This window comes from Patagioenas fasciata, chromosome 12 (assembly GCF_037038585.1).
Source record: "Patagioenas fasciata isolate bPatFas1 chromosome 12, bPatFas1.hap1, whole genome shotgun sequence".
Classification (NCBI taxonomy): domain Eukaryota; kingdom Metazoa; phylum Chordata; class Aves; order Columbiformes; family Columbidae; genus Patagioenas; species Patagioenas fasciata.
In genome coordinates this window covers 20,825,738-20,842,963 of record NC_092531.1, presented here as the reverse complement: position 1 = coordinate 20,842,963, position 17,226 = coordinate 20,825,738, and the positions used below count along the sequence as shown (strand labels likewise).

At 46.7% G+C, this 17,226-nt stretch overlaps 1 protein-coding gene across 5 annotated transcripts in view; it reads left to right on the top strand.

Moving 5' to 3' along the window:
• Positions 1-17,226, top strand: part of NTRK3 (neurotrophic receptor tyrosine kinase 3) — a 217,584-nt gene that overhangs the window by 112,812 nt on the left and 87,546 nt on the right. For all 5 annotated transcript variants that reach the window (XR_010652172.2, XM_071814027.1, XM_071814026.1 and 2 more), the window contains one exon: positions 1,590-1,778. Coding sequence is in view for 4 of the 5 variants with exons in the window: in XM_071814027.1 (XP_071670128.1) it covers positions 1,590-1,778 (189 nt within the window). In the remaining variant the exon portion in view is untranslated. The remainder of the gene's footprint in view (positions 1-1,589; positions 1,779-17,226) is intronic.

Here is a 17,226-nt window from a genome sequence, read left to right as displayed (position 1 = left end):
TGCCAGGACTCTGCTAATTACACAATAACTTTATTACATCCTGCTTGGAAGACAAAACAATACTTGAAGCTCCAAAAAATGAACAGCTTTTAGACTAGATTAATGCAGGCAGGATGACTGCACAGAGCCAGTGTTTGCCCTGTCCTCCCAGGAGCTCTGGAGAGTAAAATGGCTTGAAGACTTCCCTCTTTGTTGCTAGTGATACATAATAAAGTAATTGTGCAATTAGAAATAGAGAGAGGCATTTTCTATGCAATGTAGGTAAAAGACAGGTTTCTCTGAATAGGGTTGAAGCCTGAATGCAGCATCTCTGCTCATTTTTACTTGAGCTTCTGGTAGCCCCTGGTAGCATTCAGACAGGAAAAAAGGAGAGAATCTCTAATTGAGTGTGGTTTTTCTGCCCGTGTGAATAGGTAAGGGAGGTCCTTGTGAAAGGTTGCAGCACGGTCCCCATATTGCCTAACTCCTCAGCATCCTGTGTTTACACACCATGAAAAGCTGCAGCATGGATTAGAGGGTTTCACCTCATGACGGAGATGTTTGTGACATTGCTTTGCAGGTTGGATGAAAACAGATGGAAGTGGGGAATAATGTATTAAGGCCTGATGTCCCCTGAGGTTTTCCAGCCTTAGCAGCTGATGGCAAAGGCTGAAGGTCTAAAAATAAAATAAAGCATAAGCCAAAACCAGGGTACAGATGAACTTTGTGAAATAGCTCCTTGTGCGAAACAGGTCTTGGCTCTCAGGTATGGATGCTCTTTCCTTCCTCATTTGATTTTTACCTATGGGAACAAGCTTGTCATTGGTTAGGGCAAGATTAGAGCAGTGATGCCCTTGAGTGTAGACACTCGGATGTAAGGAGTCATGACTGGGACAGGAGGCTGAAGGAACTGGAGCTCAGTTGCCGACTGGCCGTCTGCAGGAGGGAGATTCGTGTTGGTGCCTTTGGTCATGGTGGTGTTTTGGGGATCTGCTCTGTGGCTGTAGACAAGGATGTGTAAGTGGGTGCTGTGGGACTTGGGGAACACTTGTGGACTGGCCCAGGAGGGCAGTATCCAGCTGTGGGGTGCTGGTGGATGCTGAGATGCTTGGGGAGTAGGAAGGTCTCTGCAGGTATCAGCCCAAGCAAAGGGCACTGTGTGTGTGCTCAGGTGAAACTGAACAATGGGAGACAAGATGGGTGACATGTATTCGGAAGGGAAATGGTTTTGAGGTGAAATAGAACTTTGGCAGTGATGTTTCTTCAGTCTAAGTTGGTTATGTATTCTGCCAAGTTTATGATGCCATGGCATACAGGCACCACAGCAACTGATCTGTCTAGTGACAGCCCTAGGAGAGGACTTTGTGCAGGACTCACCTCTGCTGTGGTGTCACCTGTAGCTACTTTAACCCCTACAGGATTGTCAGCCTGGTACCCCAAAACCAGGAGAGTTTTCCCTGGGGACGGGCCAACTGCCAGGGGTGCCAAGACAGGCATCCCATGCAGGGGCTGGTGGTGACCCACTGCAGGAATCCATACCCACCTGGTCAGCAGGTCCTGTGGGTTCCTCTTTCCCTGTTGTGCCTTATGGATGTACATGGTATTTGCAGGTCCTGTGGCCGTGATCAGTGGAGAGGAAGATTCAGCCAGTCCCCTTCATCACATCAACCACGGCATCACGACGCCCTCATCCCTGGACGCTGGCCCGGACACGGTGGTGATCGGCATGACCCGCATTCCTGTCATCGAGAACCCTCAGTACTTCAGACAAGGTCACAACTGCCACAAGCCAGACACGTGTGAGTGCCCGATCTGAGCGGAGCCCCCTGCGAGGACCAGGGGATGGGCTGGGGGGACGGGGGAAGGAGGGCGAGGAGGAAGAGGTTAAGAGGATGAGGAAGAAGAGAAAGAGGTTTTTGAGGAGAGTGGGTCTTGGTATGGTCCAGAAACCAAAGTGAATCTCAGGTCTCAGAAATCACAACATACATGTAGGTGCTTCCAGAGAAGACTTTCCACCCTCACCTTCACCTCCCTTCACCCTCCCTCCGCCACCCGCCAGTCACCTCCCTCGCTTGCCTGAAAGTGCCATTCAAAGCCTGGCTCTACCTCTGAGCATGAGGTCCTGGGTGTGGGCAAGAGCCACCTGGGAATGTGGGGATGGAAGTGACCCCTGCCTGGCTGGGGAAAGGACCTGCCTCCCCTTCCTCCTCCAGCAGTTTCCCAGCCATAGAGCTGCCTCCTTGGCTCCCTGCTGGGCCAGGGAGAAGCTCAGGACATGTGGCCATAGATGGGACAGATGTGTGGAGATGAAGAACAGGAGGCTTAGATGCTGGTTGCTTTGTTTTCATTGGCTTCTGTAAAGTTTTTGCAGCTTCTCTGTATAAACCTTGGTTGTGAACTGTGCTTGTTAGGCTAGCAGGTGGTGATCAAGTGGTCCTCTACATTTTGCATTCCTAAATTCTGAGCATGAAAGAAAAAAGCATTGGGTAAAAGGATGCAGGGAGTGCCGCGCTGGAGTCACCTCTGCTCTCCCCTTGGCCACTGCTAACTCCTGAGAGCAGGAGACATAACTCAGCCCTGGAAACAGGGAGGAGATGGATCTCCCAACCTTCAGGAACTCATTCAGCACTAAGTGCTGGGCAGTGCTGGTCCCCAGCCACCGCTCCTCCTGTCAGGATGGGGAGCTGCAGGCTCTGCTCCTGTGGAGGTGTCCCTGGGGCAGCCCTCTGTCGCTGTGCTTCGCTTGCCGGAGAGATGGGGTGTACTCAATGAATGCCACACAGCTTTCCTTTGATTTTCATTTTAATGTGCTGAATTGGGTCTGTTTGTAGAGAGAGGGGAGGAGGAGGGTGGTGATTAGGCAGGAGTGGAGAAGCTGAATGTAGCGTGTTTTTTCTGTGCCGTTAATTATATATTTTACCTTTCGCATAGCACCTCATCTCAAAATGATTTACAAACTCTGATGGCTTGTGAGGGGGGGCTCCCCCGCTTTATCTTTTTCTTTTCCCTCCCGTGCTTTCCGTAATTTCTTCATGCGCCGACCATTTCGATACACGGGTGCCATTGCAGCTGTGCAATAGCAGAGCTTAAACCTCAAAATTTTGCCCAAAGTGTTTGCACTGTGGGGCTTGTCAGAGCTGGGGAGAAGTCGCTCACATCAGGACTTGGCCTCAAGAATTTCACAGGACTATTTGGCTAGGATCTGAAGAGTTCATAGAGATTCTTGAGGGTGGCATCTGGAGCCACTTCTCCCATGGAAGGTGCCATGGGGGAGAAATGCAGCTCTAGTGATCACTGCCACGCTTGGAAATCCACAGCAAATTGCCACCTTGATGCTCCAGGTTTCCCAAGGCTGGAAGGGGCTGAAACCAAACCCCCCCCACAGGCACTTGGGTGCAAACAAGAGGCAAACCTCAGCTGGATGCTGGTGGGCTGCAAGCCCTTGTACTTTTTAGATTTGCTTGTCATTCACAGAGCAAAACCCAGGCTCCGAGACCTCAAGGGGGGTTTGGATTTGTCATGTGTTTTGTATTTTAGTCCCCAAGACTTGGACAAAACTTCTGACTTCACTGGTGGCTTTGCTTGAGGTTGGAAAGTTTTATAATTCGCCTTTTAAATTAACCATGCTTTGGGGAGCTTTTGCTGTTTGATCTGGAGAATATTTGTTGTTCCTGTTCTCCCCATGGCTGTCATGCCAGAGGGTTTTTCCTTCCCCCTGTGCAGATCTTGGGCACAAACACTTATTCATTTGCTGTCACTTGTAGAGAGGACAACTTCTCTGGGCCGGGGAGTGCCTTGATGCCCAGTTGAGCCTGTACTGGTGCCAGCTGTCACCTCCCTTCTGCCACCCACCTCCCACCGAGCTGCTGTCCTGCTGTGAGCAAAGGTGCTCCCTGGCACCAGCATCTCTCCTTTGCACTGAGATGTTGCTAGAGCAACATCTTCAGCAAGCAATTTGTCTCTTTATGATGAAGCTTTTCTCCTTCCTCCCTCCTGCGAGCATCCCTGTGCTCTTCGATGTTGTCCGGGTTGAGGACATGCCGATACCCATTACCGTGCTGCAATGAGGAGAGCAAACTCTATATGCTTAATGCAGTATTAATAGTACATTGATGTGATATAGATTTCTGTCACCCTCTATACTAGCAAACATCGCTTATCACGCAGGGATGACAGATGTTTATTCCCAGCCACTTAGCTCTGCATAATGGAATTGCAGCTAAAATATGGAGAGCAGCTCCCTGCCCGCAGAGCTGCAGCCCCTCTCGCTCGCACTGTGCAATGCTGTCCTGTGGGCTCTTCTCGGTAATATGTCCCCGATGAGACAGAAATGTGTTCCTCCTTGGAGATGTGCTGTGCTCCCACCTTTGGGATGAAGGGTGCAGGAGCCAGCTCTCAGCTCTGATTCACTGGGATTTGTGCAATTGTCTCTTGCTCCTTTCTGCTGTGACCTGATTTAGAGGAGCAGGAGGGACAAGTTTGGCTCAGGGTCCTCTTCCCCTTCCCAGCTGAGGGCTACTCAAACAGCCATGGAAGAAACTGCACTGTCTTGTTTTCTCGTGATGAAGCACTGAGTCTTGATAAGACATTCCCCATGTCTTTATGCTGTAACTCCATGGCACAATGAGCAGCACTGGGGTTTGCAACCAGTCCTTCTTCCAGCCATCCTCAGCCCTTCCTGGAGGGTCAAGCAAAGACCTTGACAATGGGGACTCTCCAACCACAAACTAATTTCAGAAGAATAAGCTAAAATAGTCTTTTTCTCCCCATCTTTTTCACATGGAAGAGAAACCAAGTGGCATATCTGCTTGGTAGATATCAGCAGGAGGAGCGACAGGTTATGGTGAGTTTGCAGTGCTCTATATTTGGAAATAAACAGATGAGAGGAGAAGAATGGGACTTGTGGAACAAGCACTTCGGACAGAATATTTGAAGAGGAGATAGGGTGTAGGACCACATAGCTTCCACTTATGGTTTTAGTAACAGAAAACATGATCTACCCTTGTTTGTGTTCAGAAAATGGCTATCAATGCTTCTGGGCAGGAAAAGTCAACTCATTACAACAGATCACTTCTGAGGGTAGAAAAACAAGGAGCATCAGCTTGAAATAAGTTCATGAGGCTGCTGGTAGAGCATGATTTTCATATCCATGCTTCTTGGCAGTAACATCAACTTGTAACCTTAGCTCCATCTCCTGATGTTCAGGATTCAAATTTGCAAAATGGGTAATTATGAGTAGCTGGAGGTTTTTTTGTGGTGAAAGACTGGTAATGTTTCAGAAGAAACATTTTGGAAGATTGTTTTACTTTAATAGAAGTAATTTATTATCAGCACAATGCATCAGATGGAGATTAGTTCCTGGATATAATCTCTCAAGCTTTACTCAAATGTCACAGCACAATTTTGCAGTTGTTCCGTTTCCTCATATTTCTTGTCCGACCAAAAAAATGATCTCAAGAATTACAACAATCAGAGAAAAAGATCCAGACCTCAATGGAGAAAATGCACCCAGAGGCAGATCTTTTGCAGGTCCCTGTCTGCCTCCCAGCAGTGGATGCTCGGGTCCCACCAGTGCTGTGAAGCCAGAGTTCTGGGACAAGTGGTTTGATTTTTGGTGAAGGTCGTTGCCCGACACGACCAGCGCTGGCTGTGTTTTCCAGGACTGGGATGCGTTCTCCACACGGGTGGAGCAGCCATCCTTCCGTAGAGTCCTAATGAGGGGTTTTTTTCAACCTCATTTATTACAGGCTGCCCTGACATAATTACATAGTCGAAGTTAGTAATTACATGTATTCATGCTAATTAAGTAATTAGATATAATTACACTAACTGTAAATACATGGTAATCGGCTAAAAAGAAGTACTTTGGAAAAAAAACAAGGCAAATCGCACAATAAAAGCGCCATCAGCACTCTTTCACTCAACACCCTGCCTTTATCTTCTATTGCTGTGCAGTTTAAAAGGAACATTGTGGTCATTTCAAAAATCATATTTTTTAAACAAATAGTTTTCCTTATTCCTGCTTCTAATAGGGCTTGAAAACAAAAATGGAAAGGATGTTTACCATTGTCACTGTAATTTGTTTTTTGTTTTTCTTTGCCTAGAGTGTTTTGTTCATCCTGGGCATGGGAAGCTAAAAAGTATGCAGCATTTCTATTTTTGGTCAGTTCATGTTCCCATTTTTGCCAAAACAACAACATGAAAATAAAACCATAAATGCTGCTAGAAAAGAAAACTGAACCTGTTGGTAATGGAAAAGAGAAACTTCCCCCCCCCTTTTTTTCTATCCTCAGGGATAAGAGGATTTCTTAATTATTATTTTCTTGCAATATAAATGTGGAACACAGTGTGAAGTGACAGCAACACTGCTGCCCAGTGCCCAGCCTGGGGCTGAGCTGCAGAGATCTCAGTCTCCCCCACCAGTCTTTGCTTCTCCTTCCATTCCTCCAGACTTCTCTTTTCCTCTGCCCTCCTTTCACATGAAAGCTCCAGGCTCTTCTCCAGCAGGACTCAATGCCCATTCTCCAAAGTAGGCATTTGTGGGTTGAGACTCTTCTGCACTGGGGCTCCTCACTGTCTTATGGTCTTGTCCTTCTCAGTCAGCCCATATAAGACACTCTGAGGATTTAATGACGACCCATCAGTAGCTGCATATTCATTGACATGTGTTTTGCTACTTTATTCTGTGTCTCCTTATTTGTACTAGCAAAGCTTGGGTTTCTGGCTTGGGTCTATGGAAAAGCCCTGATCTAAATGCTCAGCTGCTAGCAGGTAGAAGGCATTGGAGATCCCTGCAATGACCTTCTGCCTCCAAATTTCCCTTTCTTCTGGTTTGTGGTTGCCTCTCATAGAAACTGCTCTGAGCTCTGGTATGAATGTCCTGCAAAGAGTTTGGACGTTGAAGAACCCCCCCCAGGCTCTGGCTGGCTGCTTCCAGAGCAGATGTTACAGGTACCTGGAGAAAAGTGGGAGCAACAACAGTTACTGCTTCTGTCACCCCCCGGGGCAGGAATGAACTTCTCCTGTGCCCGGCATCGCCGCCTTGTCCCCTTGCTCAGGCTGCAACATCTGACTAACAGGAGATCCCATGGCCAGTGGGATTTGATCCAACCTACTCAGCTCTTCCCAGCCCTCTCAGTTGGTTTTTCTTACCTGTGGCTATTTTATGCTCTGCAGCATTTAATCCAGCTCCAAAAGAGCAAATGGAAGAAATCTCCTCATTTTCTGAAACTCAGAAGTCCAACCTGCATTTGCAGAGGACGAATGCGCATCCCACCTGTACTTTTGAGTTGCAACCTCATGCTCAGCAAGTCAATCTTCAGAGCTTCCTACCAGGATGGTGCTACAGAAATGGGAGTTTTTCAGGCTGTCTTGGAAAGGCTGACACAGTTTATCGCATATACCTTGCCCCCCTGCCATCTCTGCAGGTGGTGTCTGTATGGCTGTATCCAGGGAAAGAAAAGCAGCATGGGAAGGTGGGAAACGTGGCTCTGGCTGTGACCAGCAGCTCAGCCATGCCATGCTCTGGGTGCAATGTGCACAGCAACTTGGTTTGAACATGGGCTCTTTACCTGCTGCAGCTGCTTGGGCTTTAGATTTCATCTCTGCTACTTTTGTGTGTGTTTACCAAAAGTATTTGTAGCAACACCCAAGATCAAAGTGGCCTGAGAAGACTCCAGCCCTGGTGTGGGCAATGGTGCTGGCAGCACAGCTGGTACTGGGTGACGACACATCGAGCAGGGACATTTCTGGAGACTGGAATCCATTAGGAAGAGAAACCTTTAAATCAAGGAGAACATGGCTTTGGGCTATAACATTGACCTGCTTCCAGGGACTGTCCTGGTGGTGGAAATACTCCTGGATACAGACAGCAAGTGGACAGGGTGGTGTTTTCTCATGCAAAATTCTGCCTTCTCTGGCCCGAAAACATCTCTGGATGGACCCTTTACTCCCAGTGTCTGTGAAGGCAGCGAGCAGCATTGGCTCACCTGGGGTGATTTCAGGAAGGGAACCTGTGATGTGTGAACTATCAAACACTTAACAAGCCAGATGATGGAAGGTCCTGAGCTGGTTTCCTCCTGGATTTGGAGGGGCTCTAGCACAGCAGACTGCTCATGCTGCCTGGCAGCCTCGTCCCCGTGTCAAATAGGTTGGACTGGACTGCCCAAGACATGCACCATCTCATGGAGGATGTGTATGTGCACTCCTGATACTCAGACTTGCATCCAGCCCCCTACTCATGTAGGGGTTCATGCACCCTCTCATTGCTTTTGCAGCATCCCCTGGCCCCCACACCCACACCACCCTGGATACGTGGGTACATGTTCCCCACTCACTCATCTGTGCACCACGGGTTGGACATATAATAAAACCCTTGCTGAATCAGTTCTCCATCACTCCCCATGGCACAGCTTCCTGCATGGTGACACCGATCGCCCAATCATCTCTGCCTCATGACTGAAGCTGCTGAAGCACATGTGGACTTCTGCTGAGCACCCTCCTAGCTCCACCTTTCCTTGGCAAAGCCAGGGATGCCATGATGCTCCTGGCTGGGCAGTTCTGCTGCCAGGGATTACCTGAAGCCATCAAAGATAGTTGCATTTCCAGTTTCTAGTGAGTGTTCAGGGCTTGGCAGCACAAGAGTGTTTCTCACCTGTGGTCTGGCATGAGTCAAGACTAGTTGTAACAAAGTGAGAGAAAAGGAGTGGGATGGAATGAGGATAAAGTGTGTTTTCATTCCCTACATTATTGGCCATGTATTCAGATATTGGTGCTTCTCTCTCTACAGTTGCAGTTGTAGTGCTCTTGACCCCACAGTGCTCTTAAATCTGAAAGATGTGTCCATGCCAAAGGAAGGAGGGCTCTGTTCATCAGCCAGTGCTCCTTGTTCCCAGGGCTTCATCCCTACCAGACAAGAGATAGCAACAGGGTGCATGACCTGAGGCTACTGCAAAGTCAGGCAGCCCTGGTGCCCAGGGTATGATGTGGGTTCAAGAGTGGTCTCCTTGATTATGTGAATTTTGCTGTGGGTTGCTTTAACCATAGTTGGTATCTGTATGTGTGTGTGGCTAGAGTTGTGGTACTGGTTTCTTTTGGCCATCAGTTAAATATTTGTTGTGCCTTTTAATGAGTTTACTGTGGCTTATAATGCTTGGCTGTTGGGATGTACCTGCGGGCTAGGGTAGCTCTGCATTCGTGGGACAAGGGGTCTGTGCCCATGATGTCTGCCCACAGGGTACCCCTCAAGGCACCAGGAGCTCACAGTCTGCACAGACGTTGCATTGTGACTTTCTGATCTAACTAGGATGGTTTTCAGGTTTAAAATCTTGTTCTCAGAAGCGTATGGGGATTCATCATGGTCAGACAGAAGCTGTGTGTCTGGTTAGAAGATCGCAGGTTCTCATTGTTTGTTCATTGTCTGGTTAAATTACGATTCCTAATTAAAGATAGCTGGTATTGTTTAGGAGTTGGAGTGGTTTTGCATGACTATACATGCAGCAGGAACATTAGCAGTAGCAGTGCACTGTGGGACAAGAAGTACAGCCTGGGATCTAGCAGAGAAGCTGTACATCAGTAAAGGTTAAAAAAAAACAACTATATTGAGTGCTGCTTTTAGGCTAGATAGCCCCAAATATCCCTTTCAGTCCTGAAAACTGGGGAAAGAACCTTGTTAAAAGATATTCTGCTGAAAGAGCTTCTCATGACAAAGTGGGTTTTGATTTCCCAGCATAATGTGGTGGCTGGCTCTGCGAGGTGTTGAGTGCAGGCAGGGATGACTTGTGCCTCCTGGCAGCACAGCTCTCAGCTTCGTGTATAATATAACAATAAGACAGAAATTGTGATTTTTAGTTGTTGAACATTTCCAGTCTGCCTCAGCATCCTTCTGGCTGTCTTGCTCTCGTTGGTTGTGGGTGTGAACAGGCAAGTGGGGTTCACCATCAGTTGGGTTGGTGGGATGGAGGAAGATGCTGCTGCTAATGGAAGCGCCAGTTTACCGGTGTGGTCCTGAAGCCTTGACTGAAGCAGCTGTCTTGCACCGCTGTTAAGCATAAAGTACTAACCTTGTTGAACTCGGCGTGATTTACTGAAGTGAACAGACCGGGCTGAGAATTCGGCAAACCCAGTTCCACGCGTAGCTGGTGTAAGATTTGTATGCAAGTGTCTCAAGGTGAAAAGCACATTGGATTCACAGCATGTAAGGATTGCTCTCGATGCCCAGGCTTGTCTCCCATTAAGGCAGGGTTTATTGCATAATCCATTTTTAGATTCCTGCACACTCATTCCTAAACAGACTGCAAGTTACCTGATGCTGAACCCTGCTTGAATCTGTTTTTTGGGCCCCTTCTCCCTGGCCCTACCTAGATAAATATACTTAAAAGACAGGAGCAAATAATGACTCAGTGAAGGCATGAAAATTTCTGTATGTACCACATCAACGATCGGGCTGTCCTGCTGTCTGCAGCTGAGCGTGGTCAATACAGGATGCAGTACTCAAACTAAGCAATGACTTACATTCATGTATACTCAGCTTTTCCTAATGTTAGTTCCACGTTCCTATTTGTTGCTGATGTTGTAGCAGTACCTGTGTCTCTCTACCACAGTTGTGGGTCTGCAAAAACGTCACACCTTTCTTTCAGCCCTACTAACCTTTTTTTTCCCCTCTATGAATCGGAGCACTGAGTCTGAAGGTTACTGTGCCTACTTATTTTTCTATATTTAGATGTATCAAATATATATGTTTGATCTACTTGAAATGTAGTATTTTACAATGTTTGGGTACCTGTTGTTTTATTGCTAACACATTTTAAGAGGCTTTACATCATCCTTCACTGTCAGCCACCATACCTCCTTTTCTTCCCTTTGTGAGGGAAAAGAGATCTATTTAATTATTTTTTCCCTGCAAGCATCTCTGAAATTCAGGACAAGCAGTTTCCCTGTCTCCCATAAGTATGACTAGGAGACAAAGCAGTCAGGTCTCCTAAGTATATATGGCAAATCTTCAATTAGAAGAAAACACTGGAACAAAATGACTTCAGACTTTGTTTCCCTTCCCCCAGCCTTTCCTACCCATCTACCTCCCTCTTGCAGGATTAAGCTGAGCTAATCCTCAGATGAGCAAGATCTTTGGGAAAGCAAAGAAGTGAAGTAAAACCAAGGGAGGAGAAAGAAAAATCCTTCACACTCAACACTAATAAGGAAATTACAGGCGTCCTACATTATGAATTGGATGAATTTTTAATGGTTAGAAATGCAGTTGATTTATAATGCATCCATCCTGGACTGCAGGGACTGTTGCCAGCTAATAAATAAAAGACAGGCCCTTTGTATTAAAAATATCAGTCATTTTACATCTCTGCAATGTAATTGATGTGGAGCATTGAGCAAATGGAGATGATGGCCATCAGGTGTATACCAAAGCAAAGGACCTCATGCTTCAAGCAATATCTGAAGTCTTGATACACTAGAAAGTTGCAGCCCAATCTTCAGATCTTCTCTTAGATGGGCTACAGCTTTTGCTCTATCCTATTGCTCACAATCCAAGACCAAAAAGAAATAAAGAGCTTGGCAAAAGGCTCCATTATTTTGAAAGCTTATTTTAAAGCCTATCTTAGGGTCCTGCTTGATGTGTCTTATGCTCTAGGACAAGTTAGTTACCACCAGACAGCAGGTGAAGCTCCATCTGAGGTGTCTGTCCAAGGCTTCCTTCCTGCATGCGGAAGGAGATAGGATGCTTTGGGTCTGCCCCACGTTAGATGCCTTGTTCAGGATGGGGGAGGTAGTGCTGTCTGTTCTCTCGATGGTCCAGGTTATCAACACAGACAGGGAGAGCCTAGCTCAGAGTCAGAGATCAACATGAAGTTGTACAAATCCCACCACAAATGTTCACAGTGAGGGTTGTGTTAAAAATAAGTCCTGGGCAAATTCCAGAGATGGGGTGGGGTAGAACTGTCCTGTTCTCATGCCAGATCCTAGCAGAGCCCAAATGTCAGGAAAACCTTACTGAGAGCACAGCAGGCAGCTGAGTATTCGAGGGATGGGATATATTTTTGTCCTCTTCTTAATGAGGTGAAGTAACCTGGCATCTTGCACCTTCTCTAATTCCTGGAAAGAGGCATTTCTCCTTACAGCTCATCAAGGGAATGCTAAGCATCTTCATCTCCGTTTTATGTATGAGGAGAGGTAGCTGGAAAGACATCAGTTTCCTCAAGGTCACACCCTGTTGGTGACAGATAAAACTCTGGCCCATGTTCAGCCCACTGGACCGTGTTGTGTATTCAAGCGAATACCTGAAGTCCTTTTCCAGCCAGTCTTTTGGAGTCAGGAGTTTAGATGGGCAAACAAGTTTTGGAGCTGTCAGCTGTATATTATGATCCCACAAAACGGAAATTCTGAGTTTTTCCTGCTCCTTGTCAGAAAGGTTAGATCAAATTCTCTCTTTCCACCTTCATGGGGGCCATGCTACACTCTATCATGATTATGCTTTGCTCTTTCAACTAATTCTGAAGAGACTTTTCCTTGCAGGCCTCCTAGGAGCTCTGCCGTCCTCATTCCACCTCGGCATTGCCTCCTGGCCCACTTGGTTGGAGTTGGTGTTGGTTGGAGCCCAAGTGCTGGGCTCAGAGGAAGAGCAGTTATTTTTTACCTTGGCTTTATTTCCTGGCTGAAGGAATTGAATGGGGATCCTGGGATACGAGCCTTACTGCCCAAGGAAAGCGCCGCTCTCCATGATGTAGACTTGCATATTGACCTGGAGGAAGGAAGCGCTTATTGCCTTATTTATTACAGTTCCCCATAGCAGCGTAAATACTATATCCATGATAGATATAGATCTTACAAATAATATAGAGATTTGAACTAAGTAATTGCAGTGCTTTTTTAATACAAGAGATCCTCAGTGTCAAGTAGTATTAATGATCTGTCTTGACGTGGTCTCTGCAGAGAGCAATTGCAAACCCCAGTTCCGTGAGAATTTGAGAAATGGGGAGAGAAATTCTAATGTGCTGTTCATCCCCTCTGTTCCTTTTGGGACACTCCAGAAAGAGTATCCTGTCTGCTGATTTATTTTTTTTTCTCAGCTTTCCCTAGACCCTCCAAGGATGAGAAGGCTAAGTGAGTTTTGGGAAAAGAAATCCCTTTTGTAGGCAGGCTGGGCTGGGCTGGGCTGTCAGAGGAGACAACTTGGGGAGGAAATGTAATACAAAGATCTTCGCAGCTCCCTGTGGTCACTAACAGTTCTCCGGACATTTTTGGAAGACTAAAATAATTAGTTACAGTAAAATAGCTAAATTCAGGCAGAGGTAATGATATTCTATCTCTCTGCTGATGTGAGTCTGGTCTCTTCTCTGTAGCTTTAATTTGAAGCCCTCCTTTCCACTTGCTCTCTGAAAACCTTCTGCAGCCTTGCTCTTAAACAGGTGGCTACATTATTGTGAGGAATTCTCTGTAAAGTCCACCTTTTAATGCCTTAGAATCTTTAGGGGTTAATTTAAGATATAAGTATTGAGATTTAACACCTAATACTACTTTGCAGTTGTGTCACGGTGGGGGAAGGGATAACAGGACGATACTTATGGGATGTGCAGTGGGTCGTTTTGTGCCTTGCATCATGTTTGCAGAGGACTGGTAGCCCGGCTGGCTGGTCCTTGCTCTCTGCTGTAGCTGCAGAGCTCTAAGGCCTCTTTAATTTAATGGAGTTGTCTGAGAAGTTTATGAATACCTTTTCAATTTATTTTTTTCCCCCAAACATAACATCTCAAGCCTTGAATCAGGCTGTGAATGTTTTCTATTCCTCTCTTTCTAGCCGTGTTCCTCTTCTATGGTTATTTCTTTTCCTTTTTCCACCATTGGCCTTTTAACAGGAACAAAGGCAGGGAAGACCTGTGGACTTAGTAGCTTGTGTTCTCACATTGTCAGTCTTGGAGGAGCAGGTCTTGCTGACCTCTGTGGGCTGTGTTGAGCGGGGAGTGTGGGCTCAGGTGTTTCTTTGCTACAGGAATGGTAGCTCATTAACACTCTCTGCCCTGCAGATAACTTTTATTGATCATCAGCTGCTTAATCAAAAACTCTATCACAGTTTGTTTCGATTATTCTTTTCTGTCTCTTCATCTCTGGAGAATCAGCTTAGCGAAACTTAATGTACTCATTATGCAGTTGGGGAAACCACTGCCACAGACTGCTATGTAAATCACTGGGTTTATGAAGGTTTGTGTCCTCCTTCCTCCATGTAGTAGGATGAATTTATTTGGTGCATATTCCTCTGCTTGATGGGGTAAAACAGGTGCTGGGGGAGTTGTGCTGAACTGGGTTTTTACCTGCCTGGGGAGCCAATACTCACCTCCCAGCTCATGCAGAGACCTGGTTCCACATTTAGATCCTCACAGTCCTGGTATAGTGATGAAGAGCACCATGCTATTCCTAGTGCTGACCCACCCTCACCTTCCCAGAGGCATGTGGTGGCCTTGACATCACCATAAATACCCACCAACATGTCTACCTGGTCCGCCAGAGACATCCTTCCCCTCTTCTTGTAGTGGGTGTTTGGGTCAAAGCAACTTTGTGGAGTTGTCTCTGCTGACACGATTGCTCAGCACTTGAGTGATGAGGACTTTCCTATGGGAGACTGATCGCTCAGGAGAGGGGATGAGAGAGCTGGGACAGGGTTAAACTGTGGCACAGGGCACAGACGGGATGTTTGAGAGATGTGGGGTGGGAGCAGAGCTGAGTGCCAAACCATGATGGCCAAGGTCTGCACAGCTGGACTATGCTTTTTTGGTTTTTATTTTCTGATGATCTGTGTGCAATGTATATACAGACACAGAAGTGGTGACTTGCAGCAAAAGTAGGACATTAAGTCCCGTATCTGAACAGATCTGAGCACTCCTGAAATCAGCACCTTAAGTGTGTTGCTGTTGGGCATTTTGCTGACACAGTGAGGGCCATGGCTGGAAACCTGCTCTGCAAATAATGGCTTTACCTTTTTGGAACCATCAGGGCACTGCGGAAGGAAAGCGAGGAAACTGTGCAGGAACTAGCAAAGATGTTTCCCAGCACTTGCCATGTTTTTAATGACCAGGTCTGAGAAGTGGTAAGCCAGCATGGGAGGGAAGCCCTGAGACAGGAGTGCTGCTTGTTTCTGCTGCTCCAAACTTATCTTACACTCTAGTTATGCCTGATGTCCTGATATGATCCATTTTCCCATTGTCTTTTAATGTTTACTGCATAAAATCATTCTCCTTGATCCTATACACTATCAGGGCTACATATTCTATGCTGGTTATGGTGTTGCAATGACCTAATTTGATTGCGGGGGGTCATGTCCTGTATAATGTTGTCTCGTTTTCTCAGTAGTCGATACAAACTCAATTTTCTTTTCTTTGAAAAGAAAGGAAGTGGGGGCAGGAGCTCAGCAGCCACGGCCAAGCTTACACCTGCAGCTCTTACCTTGTTGCCTGGTTGTGAAGCCACGATGGCACATGTAGTTTAGTCTGAATGGGACCTGCAGGCTCTTTATTTTTTATTGTTTTTCTTGCTGGTACTGAAGGGGAGAAAGGATGGAAGCTACAGCAGAGCAAGGCACTCATTTATAGCTGCTGGCACCTCTGATTTGCCTCAAGGAGACATTATTCCAGCAGGCTGGACCCTTGATGGAGCTTATCTCTGGAGGGGAGGGTTAGCTGTGTCTCCCAGGGGATGGGGGTGAGTGTTTAGCTTTCTCCTTTTGTCTCCAACTAGATGCTCCGTCCTTTGTATCTCTGTGTTTCATGTGCCTCAAAGACCCTTAACCTGCCTCATACCACTGTTATTTATGGGTAGCTCAGAGGTGAAAAGGAGGATCTGGTCTCAATTTGTGTGGCTCATTTGCATGTGTAAGAAGCCTGTGGGTTTCAGGAGTGGTGGCAGCAGCCCAGGTCTCCCGGCCCTGCTGGTCTCTGACATCTCTAGAGCTGTGGCTTGGTGAGCGGTGGCAGGGCTTGGACATCAACTGGAAGTGTCTCTGTGTTTTTGTAGAGCTTGTTCATAAGATGATGTTTTTTCAACAGCTCTTAAAGGAGATGTCAGCCTTGTGTTTGCTCTGTGGGAAAAATAACCTACTTTTGCAAACTGAGGACTGCAGCAAGGGCTTAGGTCTGGCTCACAGGCCATCTCTGCCAGCTGGGATTGATGGTGTGGCAAATTATTCAGCTGATGTTTTTCATTGCTATTTTCCTTCTGGGTCCTGGATTTTCTTCCTTTGCTCTCAGGATATTCTGCATTCTCAGCCCTGCATCCTCCTGTCTTGTTGGGTGTTCACTGTGCTCTGGATTAAAATGGGTTCATTGTGGTGACAAAGCAGTTGTCAGAGAATCATTGGCAGGCAAAACAGACCATGATTTTGCAGCTTTAGATGCAGGTAGAAGTTGAATAAATGAGTCAGCAGATCAGTGTTCCTGGTGTGCCACCAAGCAGGTTCTCTTGGCTTGGGTGAACGATTTAGTTGGTAGTAGGAGGAGGCCAGGCAGCGGAGTGGCAGCGATCAGTACAGCCGGGCAAGGACCAAGGGAATGGGATGGTGAGGCTCGAGGGCAGGAGTAGAGGGAGCGGGTTGGACATCGGCCACTCGTGTGATCCTCCTTGGCAGGATACCAGGTCTCCATGGGCCAAGCGCCTGGCCCAGTCGAGCCAATGTCCCTGATTTGTTCTCAGTTTCACAATATTTAATTAGAGAATCAAATATGAAGTCTCTTTAAGAAGGGACTGGCACACAGCAGCTGGCTGAGTGTCGCGATCAATGTATCCACTGTGGAACGCTTCCTGCAGAAATATTACATCCTCTCTCATTTACTTGATGATCTTTAGGATGAATCAATCAAAAGATGCTGCACACAAATAGTTCAGCTTGTGATCCTTTGGGTCCATTAGAGAGGCATTTGCTCCATGTTAATGGACCTGTTGATTAACAAACAAACCGTTGCTTTTTAAATAAAAAGCTGTTGCTTGATGGCAATTGTTAGCATTTGCTTTTCTGCTGTCCCACCTCCCCTATGTACAGTTGTCTGCAGTAGCTGCCTGCTCTGGCACAACAAAACCCAGATCTGCACTGCTGTAGAGAAAAGTACTTGCATCTCACCCAAGTAGTTATCGGAGGTGGACCTTCTCCCGGAGGTTGGAAAGGACAGAAAGACTTCTTTGTACTCAGCATGTGATTTCGCCACTGTGTGTCATTTGTCCTGTTAATTGTGTTTTCTGCACCCATCTGGATTGACATTA